Source organism: Dendrobates tinctorius, unplaced genomic scaffold (assembly GCF_039654945.1).
Source record: "Dendrobates tinctorius isolate UK_male_01 unplaced genomic scaffold, ASM3965494v1 ptg000105l, whole genome shotgun sequence".
NCBI lineage: Eukaryota > Metazoa > Chordata > Amphibia > Anura > Dendrobatidae > Dendrobates > Dendrobates tinctorius.
In genome coordinates this window covers 11103863-11128971 of record NW_027361773.1, presented here as the reverse complement: position 1 = coordinate 11128971, position 25109 = coordinate 11103863, and the positions used below count along the sequence as shown (strand labels likewise).

General features: G+C 43.9%; 1 protein-coding gene across 3 annotated transcripts in view; it reads left to right on the top strand.

Moving 5' to 3' along the window:
* Positions 1-25109, top strand: part of FBH1 (F-box DNA helicase 1) — a 110762-nt gene that overhangs the window by 28323 nt on the left and 57330 nt on the right. For all 3 annotated transcript variants that reach the window (XM_073589063.1, XM_073589061.1, XM_073589062.1), the window contains 4 exons: positions 1364-1493; positions 17095-17285; positions 21804-21887; positions 24757-24851. In XM_073589063.1, the coding sequence (XP_073445164.1) occupies positions 1364-1493; positions 17095-17285; positions 21804-21887; positions 24757-24851 (500 nt within the window). The remainder of the gene's footprint in view (positions 1-1363; positions 1494-17094; positions 17286-21803; positions 21888-24756; positions 24852-25109) is intronic.

The following is a 25109-nucleotide window of genomic DNA, read 5'->3' as shown; positions in this document are numbered from 1 at the left end:
CGAAAAAAGCTCCGGTCATGAAGTGGTTAAAAGATAGTTATTCAGGAAATGTCATATTTAACTTTTACTCCATTTAAGATACTGTCACACTTAGCGATGCACCAGCGATCCCGACCAGCGATATGACGCGGTTAGGATCGCTGGTGCATCGCTAAGTGGTCGCTAGTGAGCTGCCACACAGGCAGATCTCACCAGCGACATAGTAGGGGTTGGAGGTCGCTACTTACCTGTCAGACGAGGCGATCCTGACGTCCTCCCGCCCGCGTCCACGCATCGCTCGTCTCCACAGCAGGAAGCCCAGCAGGAAGCTGACGACGAGAAACGGTCCACGACGCTCTTGCGCGATCAGCGATAACCAGCAGGGGAGCCGGTCGGAGGTAAGTATCAGACATAGCGATATCGCTAGCACGTCACAAAAACCATTGACGTTACAGCAATATCTCTTAGTGTGACAGGCCCTTTAGAGATAATTTCGTCTTCAACTTACTTAACTGTTCAATACATCTGTGTGCGTATGTATATACAACTCTGGCAAAAATTAAGAGACCACCACATCAAAACCCTGTCTTGGGCAGCCCATTCTCCAGACCTGAACCCCATTGAAAACCTCTGGAATGTAATCAAGAGGAAGATGGATAGTCACAAGCCATCAAACAAAGAAGAACCGATTTAAGTTTTTGCGCCTTTTTTTTTTAATTTTGACCATTTTTCTTTGTCAGAAAAAAAAATACAAAATTTATTGCTTGGAAATTCAGAGACATGTTGTCAGAAGTTTATAGACTAAAAGAACAATTTACATTTTACTCAAAAATATACCTATAAAGAAAAACCAGACAAACTGAACATTTGAAAGTGGTCTCTTAATTTTTGCCAGAGCTGTATGTGTATAATAGTCTATCCTCACCAACCGAAAAAAAGAAACCTGTTATGGAAAATGGCAACACAAGCGACTGTTACAATAGATAGCTTTATATATGTTTTGTTTTTGGTCTGTGAATTTCTGCACTTTTTTTCCACTTAAAAAACAAAACACAGGACGTGTTGGCCCTGACACTGCTGATCTTCTACCTATGCAATCAGTGGTTTCAGCCCAACTGCGGGGGCTACAACTAGGCGCAGTGCAGGATGCGGGTGTCTTCTGATCTAATAGGACATACTGCTAAAACAAAATGTGACCCCTTTTAATTGTCTCCTTTTGACATGTCCTACAATTCATTCAATTTTTACTTAGATCTTTATCAGACTAGTTGCCTTGTTATAGCTGGTCACATTATGTTGGCGTCGCTAACACAGTTACATCTTTGTATTTTATGGTTTTCAAATTTCAGATTAGTGATTTTAATTTCTTGGCTGTTTTGGATAGGTACTTTGCTTCTTGGTCTGCCCTCACCGACTCGCAGGCCATTTTGGAATGTTTAAAGAATCACCATTTATATGAAATTGCAGAAAAATGTGTTATCCTGAGATTTCCCGAGCTTGTATGTAGCAGTGAGGTATGTACATATTATGAAGCTGGCCTCCTTAAATTATAGGTTCAGCTTATTTGTTTCCAACTACAGGATCCCTATACATTGTAACTGACTGCTTTTGTGGGGTTTAAGAGGGTATCTGCTCGAGTGATGGTATATCAAGGAGAGAGAATCCACCTGTAATTGTGACATTGGGGGGGCCGACCTTCACTCATTTACGTTAATAGGCCTTTGTGCAGTTCCTGGTACAGCCGTATTGCCTGGAGCTCCATGGTGCAAGGAGAACTTACAAGTAAAATGGACTGTCAGACAGGATGCCTGCTGAAACCAAGTACAGGCGCTCGGTGCATCACAGGAATGCCAGTCATTTATACACACCTTCCCACCTGCTTGTTTTACCCTCTATCTTTACCCTTCTTTGACAGCTCATGAAGCCAGAGAAGGTGGTTGGTGATGGAGGGAAAACAAGCAGGTGTGAAGCTGTATATAAATGACTGGCCCCTCCGTGAAGCAATGAACGGCGGGACTTGGTTTTCACAGTCATTCTTTGCTGACCGAGTCCCTTTAAGTGCACTGTACATCAGCACTCTGTCCCCTTTTTCTCTCTCTAGGGTGCCTAAAGCCTTGTGACAGACCATTACACGTAAATGGCAATACCCTTTATAGTTTGATTGAACTTTATTGCCAAGCAGTTGTCTTATTTTGAATTAAATTCAACCAGCAAATGCAATGAAGTGTATAATAATTAATATGGGCATGAATTGCTCATCAAATATTCCTGTTTTTATTTAAAAGCATAATTCACACATGCACTGAATACTGTATCCTCGCCAGGTTTACTAACTCTTTATTTTTCCTGGACAGCTTATGATAAAATCACGGATAGACAATATTTTTTACAGACACATTGGAAAACCATAAGAAATAATTGATTACACTGTGTCACCAAGGTTTTGCCCCTTGGACAATGTTGAGTATTCCTGATAGATTTTTTCATGCTGATTTCAGAAATGACTTCAGATTAATACTATCACATAAGGTTTTTGAGAAATGATACGAAACATTATAATATTCTGTTATTCTAAAAACTCATATATGAACTTTTTCTGAAACAGTATATACTTGTGTATAAGCCGACCCCCCCCCTGCCTAATTTTGCCACAAAAAAACTTGGAAAACTTATTGACTTGCGTATAAGCTTAGGGTGGAAAATGCAGCAGCCTCTGGTAGATTTCAAAAATAAAAATAGATACCAATAAAAGTAAAGTTAATTGAGACATCAGTAGGTTGAATGTTTTTGAATATCCATATTTAATCAGGAGCCCCATATAATGCTCCATACAGTTCATTATGGGCCCCATAACATGCTCCATACAAAATACACCCCATATATGTCACGTCGCCGTCAGACTCGGGGCCCGCTGTTCCGCCCTCAGCCACTAGGAGGCGACGGACTGTCACGCCGCCCTCGGGCTCGGGGCCTGCTGTCCAGGCCTCGGCCACCAGGAGACGCCGGACTGACATGTCGTCGTCGATCTCGGGGCCTGCTGTTCCGCCCTCAACCACTAGGAGGCGCCGTGGCTCGCGCCCGAGTGAGGGCGGCAACAATGAAAGGGCTTCTGCGCAGGCGTCTACTGGACGCAGACTCCGCTCCTCTGTCAGTCATGAAGGGGCTGGTGCATCATCATCAGGTCTGGTCCTGGGGGCGGTCCTGATGACATCACCAGCCCGGGAGCCTGTGAGGGACGACCTGATCCCTCAAATACCTTGGGACTGGGCTTGCAAGCCACCGGATATATTCTTGGTTCCCCTACGTGTTACTTGTGATTGCCTATCGTTAACTCCGACCTCAGCCTGAACTTCTGACTACTCTGCTGCCTGCCGTTTTTGTACCTTGCATTTCTCCTGATTACTGACGCTGACCTCGGCCTGGATTCCTGACCCCCTCTACTGCCTGACGATTTTGTACCTCCGCTACTCTCCCGGTTTTTGACCTCTGCCTGGACTCTCGACGCTGCCTCTGCCTGCCGTTTCTGTACCTCCACTGCTCGCTGGTTTCCGACCCCATTTTTGGCTCCCTTCCTGCTGTTCTATTGCGACCGTTCTGCTCTGGCACTCTGCTCCTGTTCAGACAGCGCTTCCTGGGCTCTGCAGTAAATCCAGATCCCTGTATAGGGGTTAAGGGTGTCGGTGCTACTCGGGGCGCTGTCTGTCTGCAGCCCAGACCCGCAGACGGACGCGACATTATATCCGGCCCAAATAAAACTGTCTCTTGTGTGTGTGTGTGTGTGTATATATATATATATATATATATATATATATATATATATATATATATATATATATATCACACCTATATAAAGACAGTTTCTCTGAATTTTTTTTTTTCCTTTCCTCTCTTGCCTGAGCTGATTGTTGGACTAAAACACCTGTTACTAAGCCTCAGTATCCAGCCTGGAGGATCAGTCTCACCTTCCTGCTCGAGCATGCTGCAGTTAGGAGACTCCAGGGACAAAGCTGAATGTCAGAGATCCGTACCCCGGGAACATCAGCCTCTGAGCAGCTCTGTCTATGGTTGCGCAGAGGCTCAGGTATTGCCCGCAGATGCGGCCAAAGTTTTACTACCTATTTCGTTGTATTTTGGTCAGGATTCTCTGTGTTTAAAAGCCTATGTCGATAGCGGGTCTGAAGGGAATTTTATGGACTCTTTTGCTGCTAAAAAACTTGGTGTCCCACTACTGAAACTTAATATTCCAATTAAAACCACGGCTATTAATGGCACATCCATTATTCAGGAGGGGGTTAAATTTGTTACTGCTAAGATAACTATGTCAGTAGGAGCACTACATACTGAGCTTATTTCCTTTTTTGTGTTGGACAATCTATCTTCTGCAGTCATTTTGGGAATGCCGTGGCTACGTCAACATAACCCTGTCATTGACTGGCACCTGGGTGATGTGGTGCGCTGGAGTTTGCAATGCCAGGATAATTGCATGTCTGTAACAGTAAATCAAACCAAGCTAAAAAAACACCCCTTCATACCATTTGCTCTCAGGGATTATGGAGATGTCTTTTCCGTTATAGAGTCTGAGAAACTACCGCCCCACAGAGAGTATGATTGTCCTATAAACCTAATTCCAGACGCCCGTCTTCCAAAAGGGAGAATATTTAATCTCTCTGGTCCAGAGCGTCAGGCCATGAATGAGTACATAGCGGATAGCTTAAGAAAGGGGTTCATTAGACCATCTATTTCACCAGTTGGAGCTGGGTTCTTCTTTGTAGAGAAGAAAGATGGTGGTCTCAGACCCTGCATTGACTACCGGGAATTAAACGCAATCACTATAAAGAACCAGTACCCGATTCCACTCATCCCTGATCTTTTTAATCAGCTAATTGGAGCCCGTTGGTTTACTAAGCTTGACCTCTGGGGGGCATACAATCTAATCCGCATAAGAGACGGCGATGAGTGGAAGACAGCGTTTAATACACCTCTTGGTCACTTTGAGTACCTAGTAATGCCTTTCGGACTCAGCAATGCTCCTGCAGTGTTTCAGCACTTTGTTAACGATATTTTCAGGGACATCTGTGGTGTGTATGTCGTTGTGTACTTGGATGACATTTTGATTTACTCCACTGACCCTGTGACACATGCTCAACACGTCCGTTCAGTACTGCAGAGACTGCGGGAGAACTCCTTGTTTGCTAAGTTGGAGAAATGTGTCTTTTTCGCTGAGGAGGTACAATTTTTGGGGTACATGGTCTCAGGCAGGGGGTTCCGCATGGATCCTGCCAAGATCCAACCTATTAAGGCGTGGGTGCAACCCAAATCGCTGAAAGCACTGCAGCGATTTTTGGGATTTGCCAATTACTACCGTAAGTTTATCAGGAGTTTTTCTGAGATTGCCAAGCCACTCACGGATCTAACCCGGAAGGGGGCGGACGTGGCCAACTGGAATCCCGAGGCCATTCAAGCATTTTCTACGTTAAAAGAATGCTTTGTGGCCAACCCGGTTTTAGTACAACCTGACTTAGACCGCCCATTTATTGTGGAGGTGGATGCCTCCGAAGTCGGAGTGGGAGCAGTGCTATCGCAAGGCACTGCAGCCCTCACTCAGCTGCGCCCATGTGCTTTTTTTTCCCGAAAGTTCTCTGCCACAGAGAAGAACTATGATATTGGGAATCGGGAGTTACTAGCAATCAAATGGGCCTTCGAGGAATGGCGTCACTTTCTCGAAGGCGCCAAACACAAAGTCACCGTCATTACAGACCACAAAAACCTGACTTACCTGGAGTCAGCTAAAAGACTGAATTCCAGGCAGGCCAGGTGGGCCTTGTTCTTTTCAAGGTTCGATTTTTTTTTTTTTAATCACCTTTCGCGCTGGCACGAAAAATGTGAGGGCCGATGCCCTCTCTCGCAGTTTTTGCCCCACACAAGCCGAAGACTGTGAACCCGTTCCGATATTAGCCAATGGGATCGTCGTGTCGGCAGTTTCCTTGGACCTTCTGGAGGAGATCCGTAGGTCTCCGGAACGAGCTCCTGACACTACACCCCCCAAAAATTGTTTGTTCCGAATTCCTTTCGCCTTCAAGTTCTTAAAGAGTCACATGACTCTGTTCTGGCAGGTCATCCTGGGCTCAATAATACCACCAGGTTGGTAACTAGGAACTTTTGGTGGCCGACGGTGGTCAAGGACTGTAAGAACTATGTTTCAGCATGTGAAGTCTGTGCCCGCGCCAAATCCACCCATAATCGCCCTGCTGGCTGGCTTCAGTCCTTGCCCACCCCTGAGAGTCCATGGACCCACATCTCCATGGACTTCATCACAGACCTGCCAACCTCAGATGGGAAAACATGTATCTGGGTGGTGGTAGACAGGTTCAGCAAACAGTGCCATTTTATTCCCCTGTCTGGCTTACCTAACTCCGAAACCTTGAGCAAATTGTTCCTTGTGCACATTGTACGTCTTCATGGTGTTCCGTCAAATATTGTGTCCGACAGAGGTACCCAGTTCGTCTCAAAATTCTGGAGGGCGTTCTGTAATCGCATCGGTGTTGAGTTATCCTTCTCCTCGGCCTACCACCCCGAAACCAATGGGCAAACCGAACGTGCTAATCAAGCTCTGGAGCAATACCTCCGTTGTTACGTGTCAGGACACCAGTCCGATTGGGTAGAACGTCTTCCATTAGCTGAGTTTGCCTTAAATAATCGCTACCAGGACTCCATTAAAACTACCCCTTTTTTTTGTAACCTTGGATTGCATCCGCGCTTTGGGTCGTTCTCGGCTAGGATGTCGGAGCTCCCTGGGGTAGAGAAAAACATACATCGCTTGAAAACAATATGGTCTGAAGTAAATACGAATTTGAAAGGGGCTCAAGTTAGACAGGCTTCAGCTGCAAACAAACGACGGTCCAAGGGGCCGCACTTGGGGGTTGGGGACAAGGTTTGGCTTTCGACTAAAAACATCAAACTGAAAGTACCGTCTGCCAAACTGGGTCCCAGATTTATCTGCCCATATGAAATTATAGAAGTGGTTAACCCGGTAGCCTTCCGTTTGAAACTTCCGCAGTCATTTAAATTACCTAACATGTTCCACAAGTCTCTCCTCAAACTGTATCGCTCCCCAATTCACCCTGTCCAGTCCCCTCCTCCTCCTGTTTCGGTCGGAGGGTCCTTGGAGTATGAAGTCCAGGGTATCCTTGACTCCCGCCTTGTGAGAAACTCCATACAGTATCTTATACACTGGAAGGGCTACGGCCCGGAGGAGAGGTCCTGGGTCCCCGCAAGGAACATCCATGCCAAGGCATTAATTAGGAGATTTCATCTCCTTCACCCTGACAAACCGGGTTTTGAGGGTCCGGAGGCCCCTCCTGGAGAGGGGGGTACTGTCACGTCGCCGTCAGACTCGGGGCCCGCTGTTCCGCCCTCAGCCACTAGGAGGCGACGGACTGTCACGCCGCCCTCGGGCTCGGGGCCTGCTGTCCAGGCCTCGGCCACCAGGAGACGCCGGACTGACATGTCGTCGTCGATCTCGGGGCCTGCTGTTCCGCCCTCAACCACTAGGAGGCGCCGTGGCTCGCGCCCGAGTGAGGGCGGCAACAATGAAAGGGCTTCTGCGCAGGCGTCTACTGGACGCAGACTCCGCTCCTCTGTCAGTCATGAAGGGGCTGGTGCATCATCATCAGGTCTGGTCCTGGGGGCGGTCCTGATGACATCACCAGCCCGGGAGCCTGTGAGGGACGACCTGATCCCTCAAATACCTTGGGACTGGGCTTGCAAGCCGCCGGATATATTCTTGGTTCCCCTACGTGTTACTTGTGATTGCCTATCGTTAACTCCGACCTCAGCCTGAACTTCTGACTACTCTGTTGCCTGCCGTTTTTGTACCTTGCATTTCTCCTGATTACTGACGCTGACCTCGGCCTGGATTCCTGATCCCCTCTACTGCCTGACGATTTTGTACCTCCGCTACTCTCCCGGTTTTTGACCTCTGCCTGGACTCTCGACGCTGCCTCTGCCTGCCGTTTCTGTACCTCCACTGCTCGCCTGGTTTCCGACCCCATTTTTGGCTCCCTTCCTGCTGTTCTATTGCGACCGTTCTGCTCTGGCACTCTGCTCCTGTTCAGACAGCGCTTCCTGGGCTCTGCAGTAAATCCAGATCCCTGTATAGGGGTTAAGGGTGTCGGTGCTACTCGGGGCGCTGTCTGTCTGCAGCCCAGACCCGCAGACGGACGCGACAATATAATGCTGCACAAAGGTTAATAATGGCCCCATAAGATGCTCCATCGAATAATATGACCCATATGCTGCTCCATAAAGGTTATGGCCCCATAAGATGTTCCATAAAATGCTCCATAGATTATGCCCCCATAAGATGCTCCATAGATTATGCCCCCATATGATGCCCCATAAGATGCTCCATAGATTATGCTCCCCTATTGCTGCCCTTTAAAATGCTCCATAGATTATGCCCCCATATATCCTGCTCCATAGATTATGCCCCCCATAAGATGCTCCATAGATTATTCCCCCATAAGATGCTCCATAGAATAGGCCCCATATGCTGCCCCATAAGATGCTCCATAGATTATGCCCCATATGCTGCTCCATAGATTATGCCCCAATAAGATGCTCCATAGATTATGCCCCCATATGCTGCCCCCATGAGATGCTCCATAGAATAGGCCCCATATGCTGCTGCCGTTGCTGCAAATAGAGAAAAAAAAATGACATACTCCCCTCTCGTCGCTAGGGGACAGGTGCCGTTGTCTTGAGCAGGCGGGGACACCGGCGCACTATGGGGGCCAGGTTTCGGTGTCACCGCTGGCTCAGGACCCCGGCACCTGAGATATTCACCAGTCCACCGCTGCACACTGCTCTGTCTGATGGGTCCTCTGTCAGTGATGAAATTACACATGACAACCCTTCAGCCAACACCCTGGCCAGGAGCTTCACATCTGTTGTGAGCAGAGAAATTGGACGGTATGATTCAGGCAAACATGGATCCTTATCTTCCTTCGGAATTACCACAATTATTGCTTCTATCAAGGATGCTGGCAAAGACCCTCTACTATTAGCGTCTTCCAAGACGACTCAATCTGGATACCAACAAGTCTTCCATTCCTTTATAGATTTCAGATGGTAGCCTGTTTACCCCCGGTGCCCTTCCATTGGACATAGACCCTAGTGCCCGACTTATTTCCTCATCTGTGATAGGTGCCTCCAGACATTCCCGATCATCCTGTCCCAGTCTAGGTAGCTGAAGACCCTTTAAAAATGTCCCCGTTTCTCCCGCTGATGCCCCTACCCGAGAGGAGTATAAATCTGTGTAAAAATCCGTAAAGACCCCCAAAATATCAAAGGTCTCCGACACCTTCGTGCCATTTCCCGAAATCAAGTGCACATGTGAGGTTCTCCTCTGGGCAGATGCCACCAGCTACAACATGTGACCCACTGTCTCCCCCCTCCTGGTAATAAGCCAGCTGCTGGAACCCCTTTTCCTCTCCGCTATTTCCAATAGAATCCTATCCATATTCCCCTGGGCTTATTGTAACCGTTTCCCTGCCTCTGGGGTGCCAAGCGTAGCCATCTCGTCCTCTGCTTTCCTTAGACACTCCTCGGTGGCGCTCTCCACCTGTTTTGCCCACCGTTTGCATCTGCTAATATCCCTAAACAGTAGACCTCTCAGGTACGCTTCTAGAGCCTCCCATATGGTCGATATATCAGTACTTCCGTCATTAAGCTCGAAGAACTCCACTACCTTCCGCTGTATACTCACCAGATCCACACTATGTAGCCAATTAGGGTGTATTTTCCACTCTCCCCTACGCAATGTCTGTGACCCCGTTGGCCGCAACTCCACCTCAATTGGACTATGGTCCGAGAAAACCCTCGTCAGGTACCTTGCCTCCCCCATCATTACGTCCAACAAACCATTACCAAGAGCCATATCGATTCTAGACAGGGCCTCGTGGGCAGGTGAGTAACAAGAATATCCCCTAATCCCCACATGCCGCACCCTCCATAAATCAATCATACCAATTTCTCTGTATCGAACGCAGTAGTATGACTCTCAGACCTATTCCTCGCATTCTTATTTTTATCCCAAAAGTCATCACATATATATTATTAAGGTCACCAATAATTAACACTGGCAACATTCCACACCGCCCAGTCAACTCCAGCACTTCTCTAATTTTCCTGGAGGAATTTGGAGGCGGAATGTACATAGCTGCCACACACATCATCACCCCCCCCAAACATTTTACATATCACTACCACATATTGTCCATCCACATCCACATGCACCCCAACGTCTTCATAACGTACCCCCGCTGAGACCAGTACCGATACTCCCCTTGAGTACGTGGATTAAGTAGAGTGATGCGCTTTTTGTATCCAGTTCCTACGCAAAACATCAATCCTCTCACGCACTAGATGTGTCTCAAGCAGGCATATCATAGAGACTCTCTGGTCTCGAGCATGCTGCAAAACAGCCGCTCGCCTTGTTCTTTCTGCTAGGCCTCTTACATTCCAGCTCAATATCTTAACACGGTCACCCATCACACCACTCATCCTTCCTGAAGATGTCTACTGCTTCCAATACCAGCTGTCCAAACCTCCCCCCCCTCCCCTAAAATTCCTCCCCCCCTTTCCCTTCCCAAAACTATAGTATCTTCCTCTCATCGAGAGCGGGGCTCCTCTGCCCAATACACACACTCTCTTGTGTTCTACTTTCCCCTCCCACCTCCCACCACCACTGGAACCTCAACTCTTTACATTGGTGTAAAACTACCAAAGCATTCCACAGTGAAGAGAAATTACAGTGCGTCGCCGCAGCACTCCAAATCCGATCTCCATCTCCTCCCATACTGTGTATTACAGCAATATCACAAAGAGCCTGTAATTAGACAGACCGAACATTCCAAAATCTGAAAACAGTGCCAACTGGGAGCATGTATCAAGATGACTCAGTTTTCCTGTTCCAGACATGAAAAACAACTCACACCCGAACTAACACAGGTGCTCAGTCCCCTTTGGCTTGTAACTTCTTAGCATTAATGTCAATCCACTGGGTAGCATCCTCTAGCGTAAGAAAAAACTGGACTTTTTCAAAGGCTACCACCAGCAGCCTCACCGGGAACAGCATGGAGTACTGCACCCCCAGCTCCCTTAAACGTCTCTTGACCCCAGTAAATTTCATTCTCTGTTTTTGGACCGCAGCAGAATAGTCCGGATAGATGGCAATCCACTGTCCGTCGACAGTTAGATCCTCCATTTCTCTGGCCCTCCTGAGAATAATGTCTGTGTCCCTGTAGTTCAGTATTTTGGCAAGCACAGTATGGGGGTTAGCACCTGGGCAGGGGGTTGTGGGGGGACCCTGTGAGCCCTTTCCACAGCAAAAACTTTTGTCAGCATCTCGACTCCAATTTTCTCCTTCAGCCAGTGTTCAATAAACTCAGTAGGATTCCTCCCCTCTGTTTTTTTCCGGCAGACCCACTATACGGAGGTTATTCCTTCTGGACCTGTTTTCCAGGTCCTCATTTTTTGCAGCCAGTTTCGACAGTGCCAGAGCAAACTTTTTCTCCGCTTTCTGCAACTTTACTACATGGTCTTCCGCCGTGCTCACCCTCTCCTCTACTGCACCCATGCGCTTATCCACTTTCAGCAGAGCGGTATTTATGTGGGCCATTTCACCTTTTACCCCCTGCACCTGCAGGGATAAGGTAGTTAGGGTCTGCTTGCATGAGGAGACCAGTGTAAAGACAACCCACAGGGTCGGCTCCCCTCCCGGCATCTCTTCATTCTGTGCCTCTGTCACCACGGCTATACTGCTCCCCCCTGCCTCCTTCTGTACCTCAGTCTCTCCTTCAGAAGTCGCTTCCTCCTCCGGTCCATCTCCTTCTGGTGTGTCTGCCTCTTCCACAGCATCCACCCGTGCGAACTGCTGGAGCTTTGCAGCGGCCGCCATGCGCTGACATGTAGCGTTATCCTTTGCTGCTTCCTCCCTGGCCGCAGCGCCATCTTGGATGGCTCCTGCCTCTCCTCCACCTACGTCTCGCTGCCTCCGTTTGGTCATCTCTCCCTCTGCAGACCGCCCGACCGGCACTTCCCCGTTCCCGGGACCTTCAGGCGGCACTCAGCACTGAGCAGGCAGCGAGACCTGCACAGGACTAATCGCTCAATGGCAGCGGGAGCTATCTCCTGAGTGTCCTCTCACATGGCCAGCTAGGACACCCCCCCCACTCCCTGGCATATATGACACGCGTATAAGCCGGGGGGGGGGGGGACTTTCAGTCCAAAAAAATGGGCTGAAAATATCAGCTTATGCGCGGGAATATACGGTATTCTGAATTTTCCACTGAAATAACATAAATAGCTGATCTACATGTATGCAAGCATTTATTATGCGAATTCCGCGCAGGCGCAGTGGATCATTCGGCAGACCGTATACGGAGCTTATTACATCTCCTGGGCAGGGGAGGAATCAAAAGACAATACTGACATACTTAGAGCATGGCTGAATGGATCATGACCTTCAATGCCGTTTGCTGTCCCAATGATATGGAGAGCGCAGAGAGATCATGTATCAGATTGCTACTTCTTCCTCACAAGTGTAACAGGATATTCAGCAAAGAACAAGAAATCGATAGAATATCCTAATCTTCCTTCAGCCATAAGACCAGCGCCACACGATGAAAGTCTTCGTGTTCCAAAGCCGCCCAAAGTATGGACAATGGAGGACGACGAAGATGAACTAACAAGGTCAGTAGAAAATGAAACTGCTGCATATCCAGATTTTGAGCCTTCTACATCTAATCCACATCTGTTCTGTCAAGGTGATCTGAGTGACTTGGTCAGAGATTTGAAATTGTCAAAGAGGCAGGCAGGATTATTGGGATCAAGGCTACAAGAATGGAATCTCTTATTACCAGGAACATGAGTTTCTGTTTTTCGCAGTTGTCAAGAAGACCTTAATCAATTTTTCAACCATGTTGACAGTTTAGCCTTTTGCAACGACGTCTTGGGTTTGTTTGGTGCTCTTGGATGCGAACATGACCCAAAGGAATGCCGACTGTTGATTATCTCATCAGTTATAAGTCTGAAGGCTGATTTACTACACAACGGAAATATCTATCGTTCTATACCTACTGGACATGAAATAAATGTATGCTTATATAGAGTTACTGTTGACCCACATTAGTTATAGAAATTATTACTGGAACATATGTGGTGATCTAAAAGTTGTTGCACTTCTTCTTGGACTGTAGCTTGGATATACCAAATATTGTTGTTTGTTTTTTTTTTTTGTGAGTGGGACAGTCATGCACAAGAAATGCAGTATTTCAGAAAGGACTGGCCACTCCTCGAAAACCTGGTTGCTGGACAGAAGAATGTTAAACATAATCCTCTCGTTGATCCAGCAAAGATATTTCTCCCTCCTTTGCATATTAAACTTGGGCTTATGAAGAATTTTGTCAAAGCAATCAACAAAGAATTGGAAGCCTTTTCTTACTTGCGACAGAAATTTCCAAGAATAAGTGATGCAAAGATTAAAGAAGGTATTTTTATTGGCCTACAGATCAGAGATATAATGAATGACAGTAGCTTTGATGGTCTTTTGAAAGGTGCTGAACAAGTGGCATGGAGACCATTTAAAGATGTGACCTTCAACTTCCTTGGCAACAGCAGGGCACCGAACTTTGAACAACTTGTGGACAACATGCTCACATCATTTGATGAAATGCAATATGTCACTAAAAATGCATTTTCTACATTCTCACTTGGACTTTTTTCTAGCCAATCTTGGTGCCGTTAACGATGAACATGGTGAAAGATTTCACCAAGACATTGCGCTGATGGAGAAAAGGTATCAGGGAAAGTGGAGTACCTTATTCAAGAAGCATCTGACACGGATTATAAGCGAAAGTCGCCTGTATAGCGCTTTGGAACATTTGCTTTTGCTACTGACATCGATGCACATGTATGTAGTGTTTCGGACGTCATAATGTAGACTATAAACTGTTGTTTCTTAACCCCTTTCTGCCAGCTGACGGAATAGTACGTCAGCTGGCAGTATCCCCCGCTTTGAGGTGGGCTCCGGCGGTGAGCCCACCTCAAAGCTGCGACTTGTCAGCTGTTTTTAACAGCTGACATGTGCCCGCAATAGGCGCGAGCGGAAACGTGATCCGCATGTACCTATTAAGTAGTTAAATGCCGCTGTCAAACTCCCGGGCATTCAAATGCACTTCTGGACGCTAGTCCAGAAATAAGCGCAGTGACGACCCCGTCGCGTGATCGGGTGTCATGGCTGCGTTGCCATCACAACCAGAGGTCTCCTCGAGACCTCTATGGTTGTTGATAGCAGATTGCTGTGAGCGACACCCTCTGGTCGGCGCTTATAGCAAGCCTGGAATTCTGCTGCATAGAAGTGATCTGAGCATCACCTCTATGTAGCAGAGGCGATCGCGCTATGGCAGATTCTAGCCTTGAAGCATGCCAAAAGTTAAAAAAAAGTGTTTAAAAATATAAAAAAAAACATAAGTTCAAATCACCCCCCTTTCGCCCCCAAATAAAACAATAAAAGCAAAAAAATCAAACCTACACATATTTGGTATTGCCGCGTTCAGAATCGCCCGATCTATCAATAAAAAAAAAGTTAACCTGATCGCTAAATGGCATAGCGATAAAAAAATAAATAAATCAAACCCCCAGAATTACGTTTTTTTTGGTCGCCGCGACATTGCATTAAAATGCAATAACTTACAATCAAAAGAAAGTATCTGCACAAAAGTGGTATCATTAAAAACATCAGCTCGGCACGCAAAAAAATAAGCCCTCACCCAACCCCAGATCATGAAAAATGGAGACTCTACGGGTCTATGAAAATTGTGCAAATTTTTTTTAAACAAACTTTGGAATTTTTTTTCACCACTTAGATAAAAGAGAACCTAGACATGTTTGGTGTCTATGAACTCGTAATGACCTGGAGAATCATAATGGCAGGTCAGCTTTAGCATTTATTGAACCTAGCAAAAAAGCCAAACAAAAAAGAAGTGTGGGATTGCACTTTTTTTTAAATTTTTTTGTAATTTCACCTCACTTGGAATTTTTTTTCCCGTTTTCGAGTACACAACATGGTAAAACCAATGGTGTCATTCAAAAGTACAACTCGTCCCGCAAAAAATAAGCCCTCACACGGCCATATTGACGGAAAAGTAAAAAAAGTTATGGCTCTGGGAAGAAGGGGAGCGAAAAACGAAAAATCGAAAAAAGCTCCGGTCATGAATGATTTAAAAACCTTACGTGATACAGACTTTTGGAGCACATATTCGTGTTCAGCATATCAAAATCTATAAGACACAATAAAATTTTCTCCGGGGACAAGAACTTCCCTGAAATTTGTTGCGCAGTGTTATGGGTGATCAATGTCTACAGCCCATAATTCTGGTATAAAGCGATTATGTGGATTCACCGGAAACTAAAACCTAAAGAGATGAACTGGAATAGAAGTTTGTATGCATGCAGTGTCTAGGCGCATGTTCACACTGACCACTTAAGATAAAAACAAAATCAGCAAATGCCTTGCAGTAAATAAATAAGAATAGTTCATGAAAATAACATAGGAGGCTTGCTTAACATTATTTTGATTTAAAAAAACAAAACAAAGTAAAAGAGATCCCACCACGTCAATGTGACTATTCAGGATGGTCCTAACCTCTAGTATTAAAACCTTACAACCTTAAAAAGTTAACCAAGCGCTGTTCTTTTCATGCACTATTGCTATTTATTTATTTAGCGTGAACATGTGCCTACCATCTTATATTCCAGTCCATTTTTTAGGTCCTCCCATTTCTTTGAACTGGACATACTGTAAATGTTTATACACCCACACACTGCTGGGTGTCCATTAGTTGGGCCCCAGTCCTCCTCTGCCCTTATGCACATGGACGTCATTTGACATATGGTAAGTTTTAATCATAGTCACAGATAGAACAGTGAGACTATGGAGCTCTCTGCTACAGGATGTTCTAACAGTTTATTCTCGATTAAAATCCAAGTAAGGCCTGAATGCCTTTCTTGACACTTACAATATTACAGGTTATGGGCACCGGATTCTGTGATAGACGTTGATCTAGGGCATTATTCTGATTGTCATGTGTGGCGTCGGGAAGGCGTTTTCCCCTAATATGGAGCTATTTGTGTCTGCCCCATGGGGGTTTTGCCTTCCTTTGGATGAACATGTTAGGCTATAGGTTAAAAGCAATGGACTTGTGTTTACCTTTAACCCCTTAAGCTATGAAAGTGTCACAGCTGAGCTGACCCTGCTCCCCCTCTTTTTCACATTGACCTTTGCACATGCTCATTAAATGCTTAATTGCAACATAGAGGATGAATCTTGACCATTATGGCTATGGATATGTGTTTCCTGAAACAACAATCATTGATGTGGGGAAGAAAAAAAAAAAGCCCCAGTAGCCAGTATGAAAATTGTAAGACTTTTTTTTTTTTTTGTGCAAATTGTGATTATTTTAAAGGGAAACTGTAACCAGAAAAAAAAGTTAGTGACATGCTGATCCATTGTTAATCCGCAGATTAATAGCGTTACTAACCTGCCCGGCTCTGGCACTTGGCCGAACACTACGGGAAGAAAAGTAACTTTATTCCCCTCGATTTCTGTCACTGGGGCGGTGCTGGGTCAGTCACTGCTGAGTTTGTAGAGCGGCGGCTGTAACTGCGCCCCTGGCCCTGACTGACAGCTGAGCCCTAATGCAGAGCCAATGTCAGTCAGGGTCGGGGGCTCAGTTACAGCTGCTGCTCTGTATATTCAGAGCAGTGACTGAACCAGTGCCGGTACCGCCCCAAGACTGAAACCGGAATGCTGCAGGGGGAATAATGTTAATTTTCTCCCCCGCAGCATTCAGCTAAGTGTGGGCGCCGGGCAGGTTAAGAATCCTATGAACCTGCAGATTAACACCGTATCTGCAGGTTAATAATTTTTTGTTTTTCTGGTGACAGGTTCCCTTTAAAAAGGAAAAAAAAGCCAAAACGTTATAAACAAAACAAAACTACATTTAACACAGATTGCTTCCGTTTTAATGCATTAATGTTTTGTTTCTATTGCAGAAAGTGAACGCTTGGGCATTATTTGCAGTAATTGTTCTCCTGTCAACCAAAGTAGCCGATATCCAGAGGTTAATGCAATGCTTTCGACATTCTAGATCTCCTCTACCGCTTGTTGAAGTCATGGAAGCATTATACTGTTTAGCGACCTGTCTCTTTGCCATGAGAGAGCAGAAGATTTGCATCAGTAATAGGTACAAATGAAAATCAACACCATAAAAAAAAAAAAACTAAAATAAGTCACACAAGAATTTTGGTCAGTTTTCTCTACTTGAAGCAGCTGCAATACCAATTATCTGACCGCACTGCTCCCAACATCATGGCTGCTGATGGGCTGGTGCTGCCGCTTGATTGACATTTTAGACCAGCAACAGTCTTTGCTCTTCTTCATGAAACTGTGATCCCAATGCTATTGTATGAGGCAGCTTTGCTTCTGAACCATCAGAAGTGCAGGCAAACTTTAGTTGACCGGGATCAGGAGCGAACTGCATTCTCCAGCAATCCCTGACAGCTTCAGTGCAGTGCTTACAAGCTCAGCAGAAAAGAGCTTGCAAGCGCTGCTCATGTTTGGCCATTGCTGATGGACTACAGCAGAGGCCTACAATCTAGGTAATGACCTAAACAACAAAAAAAGAAAACTGGCAATATCCAGGAAATAGGGTGATTTTAAAAGAAAGTTACAAAAGTGCTGATATTTATAAGCATTATCAATAACTATGGGAAAGCTGCATGCATTTCATATAGTGAGCTTATTACTGAAGACAAAATAAAAAAAATAATCAACACAGAAACCTAAATAACCTTTGTTAAAAGGTAGATGTTCACTTAGAAAGGGATCCTGTCTTTAGATTCATGCTGCCCGTATGTATTGATTGCCGCCATGTATGTTTTATTCTGAAAAGCTGCAAGAAACTGTGGCCCCTATTTATCAACACTGGTGTTTTTCACAGCAGCTTTCATGAGGTGGTGGGCTGCACTGCAAGGCGTCTTATTCATTAAGAGGCGCACACCTCTAATTAATCAGGGAAGGTGGAAAGTGCTATACGCCTCGGGGTTTGGAGTAAGATTTATGGCATAAGGTACCCTCTGCTCGTCATGAATTCGATGAGCAGGGGTCGCTACTAGTGATGAGCGAACGTGCTCAATTAGGCGTTACCTGAGCATACTCGTGTACTAACCGAGTGTTTTCAGAGTGCTCTACAAATATGTTCGAGTCCCTGCGGCTGCATTTCTCTTGGCTGCTAGGCAATCCTTGCATGTGTTGCGGCTGTCTAACAGGTGCAAGACATGCAGCCGCTGGGACTCTAACATACTTTTCGCGCACACTGAGTACACTCGGTTAGCACATGAGCATGCTCGGATAATACCTTATCCGAGCATGTTCACTCCACACCAGACGCTAAGCCTCTGTTCCTCCTCAGCTCTTCTCACTTTGTCAGAGCTGGGCAATAATGGAATGAAAACGCCGTAAGTCACAAAGTGGTAGCGCAGACCTTTCTTTAATGCCAACGAAATAAAGTGAGATGAAATAATATTCTATACGAAGATGCACCGTAACTAAAGTCAAATACCAACAAAAATAAGGTGCTAAATGGGTCTCATAAAATATACAGTATATTGAAAATATTAAAAACAATACATTAAAATTATCATATAGAATAAGACAGAGTACCAAAAAAGGGGGATAACACTAGAACACAAAGTAAATATATATGGCAAAAAACAATATGAAAAAAGTATCTTGACCATAGTATGTCTGCCTACAACTCACAGCTGTAGCTGTGTGCGATAGAATGTGCAAAATGGCCAAAAAGAGTTTAAGGAACAGTCATATTACTTACATCAGGTGGTGTCTTAGCAGTCAACTGACAGTCTAGTGTTCAATACCCAGCTCCAGCACGCGTTTCACCCAAGCTTCATCAGGGAGTGAAGCTGGCGAAGCTTGGGTGAAGTGCACATTGGGGCTGGATATTGAACAGTAGACTCTCACTTGACTGCTAAAACATCACCTGATATAAGTACTATGCCTGCTCCTTAACCCATTAATGATCGCCAATACGTCTTTTTACTGACCTGAGATATAAGAGAATATCATCCCCATACAGGTGACAGTCCAGCAGCTGTCGACTGTACACTATAGTTGACCACTTGTTGTATCACCAACGATCAGTGTTGTCACAGTCCTGTCCCTGCAGCTGAAAAACACCCCCATAGCATGATGCTGCCACCACCATGTTTCACTGTTGGGATTGTATTGTGCCTTGCCAAAATTCTGTCTCTGAGCTCTGTGGCCAGTTCCTTCGACCTCATGATTCTCATTTGGTCTGACATGCTCTGTGAGCTGTGAGGTCTTATATAGACAGGTTTGTGCCTTTACAAATCAAGTCCTATTTAATTAAACACAACTGGACTCCAATGAAGGAGTAGAACCATCTCAAGGAGGATCACAAGGAAATGGACAGCATGTGACTTAAATATGAGTGTCTGAGCAAAGGGTCTGGATACTTATGACCATGTGATATTTCAGTTTTTCTTTTTTTTAATAAATTTGCAACAGTTTCTACATTTCTGAGTTTTTTTCCATCAAGAAGGGGTGCAGAGTATACATTAATGAGAAAAAAATGAACTTTTTTGAATTTACCAAATAGCTGCAATGAAACAAAGAGTGAAAAATTTAAAGGGGTCTGAATACTTTCCGTACCTACTGTAGGTGGTAAAAAATAAACACTTTTTCATTCCTGCTATGCCACTTTGCATTAATTTCTAAAAATCACCTGAAGGGTTAATAAACTACCTGACAGAAGTTTTCAATATGTCGAGGGGTGCTGTTTTTAAAATGGTATCACATTTGGGGTTTTCCAATATATGGGACCCCCAAAGTCACTTCAAACCTGGATAGGTCCCTAAAAATTTTTTTTTTGTAAATTTCCTTGAAACAATGAAAAGTTACTGCTACATTTTTAAACCTCCCAAAAAAGTTGGAAAATAGCAAAAAAATTTTTTTTACATTTGTCAAATTTCTGATATTTTTTTTTATTAATAAACACAAAAGATATCGACCTACATCTACCATTATCATAAATTATAATGTGCCACGAAAAAACAGTCTCAAAATCACTGGGGTTTGTTGAAGCGTTCCAGAGTTATCACCACATAAAATGACACTGGTCAAAATTTTTAAAAAAATGGCCCGGTCACTAAGGGGTTAAAATCTTTTTGGCTATTTTGCACATTCTATCACACCCCTACAGCTGTGAGTTGCAGGCAGACATACTATGGACTAGGTACTTCTTTCATATGCTTTTTTTGCCATATATATATTTACTTGTGTTCTAGTGTTAACCCCCTTTTTTGGTACTCTATCTTACTCTGTATTGTAATTTTTAATATTGTTTTAATATTTTCAATAAACTGTATTTTATGAGACCCATTTAGCACCGCATTTTTGTTGGTATTTGGAGCAAACATTTCTGCATTTTTTTTTTTTTTTTTTTTTTTTTTTTTTTTAAAAGCTTTTTATGATGGTTTTCTTTCTCTCTCTCTGTCCTGATACCTCTTACTGACTGACTGGTTTCTTTCTGTGAACATACTGTACATAGCAAGGAATCTGTCAGCTGGAGCAGGACATCGGAAAGCCGATGAGTCTGATGTGGTTCCTTATCAGCAGAAACACACTGAAAGCTGCTGGCGCCTAGATGTCTCCGCTGACTGGTAAGATGCGGCCCCTGGCCGGCTTGTCGGGGCCTCCCTCCAGTTGACTGACAGGTCCCTCAAAATATGTGTGCATTGAGACTTGCCAATCATGGGGATCGGGACAGCCTTGGTCTATTAGGGTATGTGCACACGTTGCGGATTCTGCTGCGTTGTACAGTACCATTAAAGTCTATGAGAAATGGAAAACACAGTGCACATGCTGCGGATTTTTCCGCAGATTTAAATCCGCAGCATGTCAATTCTTTGTGCGGAATCGGCAGCGTTTTGACACCTGCTCCATTATAGGAATCCGCAGGTGTCAAAACGCAGGGGAAATCCACACAAAATCTGCACTAAATCTGCAGGTAAAACGCAGGTCATTTTACCTGCGGATTTAGCCAAATCCGCACGGAAAAATCCACAGGGTAAGCCGCAACGTGTGCACTTACTCTTATAGTCCCCAGCAACGTCCAAAAGTAGGATTTCTCTGAAATTCTGCAGCATTTCATAGAAACGGTACGTAGCTGCAGTCGCGCACACAGTGTCTGATTTCGTTCTGAATCTGATCACAAGCTTCCTTAAACACTATTTGGCTAGAATGGTGTTTCTAGTAAGGCTGTTTACACATGGCTGTGATTTTTATCAGAAAATAGATTTTGACAACCGCTAGCTATTTGGGTTTCTCCCGTTCATTATATGATGACAACTGTTGGAAATGGTCTGTCAAAAACTTGATGTGACCTATTGGATTTTTTTCGGTCTGATCAGCCCAAATATTCATGTGACACTATTGTCCTTTCATCAATACTCATTATCTCCGTTTTTTTTCTCACATACCTGTGCAAACATTGAGGTATAGCAACATCATGGCAATGTCTTCAATTAATTTGATCTAACTACTACATGCCTATTGCTCCACCATTTAAATTCGCTGATAAGTTGGCATGTTACGTGGAAACTCCTGTCATTAATATGCATTTGATTGATTTTTCTTTCTTTTGCTTCTACTATGTAACCAGGATCCATTACAATATATTCTATAGTCTGTATCTTCTGGAGAACAGCATCACACAGCTGAAAATGCCATCCTCTGAAAATGAAAGGTTTGTGCTTCTAATCTACCACAAAGATGTACATAAAGTGCTAACATATTAACTGTCTGGTAGTTCTCATGGATTTAACCCTTTTACTTCATCTACAATGTGAAGAGGGAATATCTACTGCAGACAGTTTTGCATATAAACTATACGGACAAAAGTTTTGGGGTCACGTCTTAACGGGAATCTGTGACATTGTGCATATACAATCTGTGGTCAGCACGGTGTAGGAGAAGCTGAGCAGAACAACACATAGGTTTGTTGGAAAGATTCAGTATAACTTTTATTAATATCCTTGGTGTTTGTATACATGTGCCCATTTGGCGGTCCTACTCAGTGATTCATCTCTACATACAGTCACTGAATATGACCACCCACTGGACTCGTAGACTTACAAAGACAAGGGATTTCAAAGAATAAAACCCAGGTTTCTCGTTAATTACAATGAGGGGCACTGGCTCTTAGGTATCCACCCTGTCACTAGTAGGCTTGACACTAGCCGAATAAAGTGTTCCTCTCTCCTCAGATCCTAGTCAGCTCTGTTTTGACATGTCAGTTCTTTCTGCGGATTTGAAACTGCAGGCAAAACCGCATGGAAAAATCCACGCCATCTGCACAGCAGTTTCATTTTTCCATAGGCTAGAATGGTACTGTACATCACCTGCAGTTCTACTGCGGATCTGCAGGGCCAAATCCGCTGCGGATCCGCAGCAGAATCCGCACCATGTGCACCTAGCCTTACAGTTCCAGCAAATTGGATAGGATTTGTAGAAATCTCATTACCCCTGTGCATAAACTGACTTGCGGTTCGTGTTACAAATCTGCAATATGTGAATTTCTCCTACGTGTACGCTGAGTTTTGTGTGTGGAATTTCCCCATAGACTTGCATTAGGTGTGCAAATTCTGCAGGTTAAAAAAACACATATATTAATTTTTAGTGTGTTTCTGCAGGAAAAAAACCCTCAAGCGCATGTAATCCTCACCAAAGTATCAGTATTTCTCCCAGAAAATTATTGAAAATCACAACTGTTTCGTTATACACATATTGGAACACAAAAAAAGGCGAAAAAATAGCCACAACAGGACAACATTTCACACAAAATTCCAAAAATGGGCTGGCAAAATTCTTAACATCTCTCCAATGTTGTGGGTAAACACATGCTTGGAAGACTCACCTGTGGCAAGTAACAGGTGTGGGCAATATGAAAATTACACCTGAAACCAGATAAAAACAGAGAAGTTGGCTCAATCTTTGCATTGTGTGTCTACCACACTAAGCATGAAGACCAGAAAGAGGAGAAGAGAACTGTGCGGACTTGAGAGACAGAACTTTTTAAAAATATCAGCAATTTCAAGGTTATAAGTTCATCACCAGAGATCTTTCTGTTCCTTTGTCCACAGTGTGCAACATAATCAAGAAGTTTACAACCCATGGAACTGTAGCTAATCTCCCTGGATGTCGACAGCAGATAAAAATTGATGAAAGGTTGCAACGCAGGATAGTACAGATGGTGGATAAGCAGCCCCAGTCTAGTTAGAAAATGAACATGTATCATGAATCCAGTGCTCAAAATATATTTGGTCCAATCTTGCAAAGCTTTTCCATATATCATAAAGTCCATCAGTGTTATCCACAGCAGGTGCAGTTGGAAATATGGGGCCCAAATTGTCCCTAGTACGCCCTTACCTGCTTCCTGTTCCTCTAATCACTCCCGCCCTGACAAAGGCAGTACTACGCTTTCCCTCCGCTATTGTTACCCTAAGTAACTAGAAAGTGGGGTAGGGGAAAAAGTGAAACTGCCTTTGTTGGGGCCTGCGGCTATAGAGGGGTGATTAAAAACAGTAAGCAAGTATGGGCTTAGGCTATGTTAACGCTGCGATTTTATTATTTTTTTTCTTTTGCATCAAAAAGAGAAGAACGTGCGAAGATAGCCTTTCTAAGGACAATTTGGGACCAATTCCTGGTTGACTTTTCTGTGGAAACCCTGATTGACCTCATGCTATTTGGTTTAAGCTTACCAGATTTTTCTACTCTATTCTGAGAATTGGATTTATGTTCATATTAAGAGCAATGATAAATCGGTGTTTAATCCATTGGATTTATGGCCTAAAATGTCCAGATAGTGGTAAAACTCCTAACTGGGTGGCTGCTGAGATTTTAACTGTGTTGTATGGTCATTTCTCTGGAGACTTTTTTTTTTTTATTATACTGATATTTATTAAAGCAAAACCAAAAGAAATGAAATGAATTTAGTGTAAGTTTGTGTGCATGCAATGTGTAGGAGCATGTTCACACCGGCCACAAAACAGCGAAAACCTAAGATGGAAATAAAATGAACTTATACCCTGCTATAAGTAAGTAAAAAGCATTAGTGCATATAAATGACATAGGGTACTTAGAAAACACTTTTTGTTCCTAGATTAGGACCGTTGCGACTGGGTACACCTTGGCGCTTGTGGGATGGCTTTTACGCTTTCGTTTTAAATAAAAAACAGTGTAAATACCATATGTTAATTATATGCACTATTGCTTTTTACTTATAGGAGGGTATAGGTTCATTTTGTTTCTATCTTAGGTTGTGATAGTTATTAAAGGCTTTATTTAATTTTTTGACTGTCCATAACAATATTTCTCTAGTATGCTGATGCATTGTTTTTAATCAACCAATTTGCTGTAAAGTATTGTGTAATTTTTTCATACACTCTGTGGTGGTGGTGCTCGAGAACAGGTGAAGTTCCACCAAGATCCCACAGATTCCACCCCATTTATTGGTTTAATTAATAAAAATATCTAGTTATTTTATGGAATATTATGGACAAAATGATTTCTCTTATTTTGTGTTTTGACAATAAGTCTTAATTTTCTCATTTTAGACGTAAGCCCACCTTCAGTCTTACAAATGAACAGCGGCAAATAGTAAACCATGATATTCAAGAAGGACATGTTGTAAAAATAATGGCTTTTGCTGGTAAGTAAATGGTACAATTAAGTGGGTTTTAACTCTTGAGGACATATCTAAAATATTAGGCTAATATTTTACAGTGTGACTATACAGCGTGAAATTAAGACAATTCCGATCATTCATGTTTCCAATTTTCCACATAGTCATCATGAATAATATTGTTTCAAGTTTGAGATTTACATATTTTACGTCACTGGCACAGTACATCTGTTTCTGCTTTTGTACGACGCCACCACTGTAGTATGTGTGATCTGTCTGCTATTA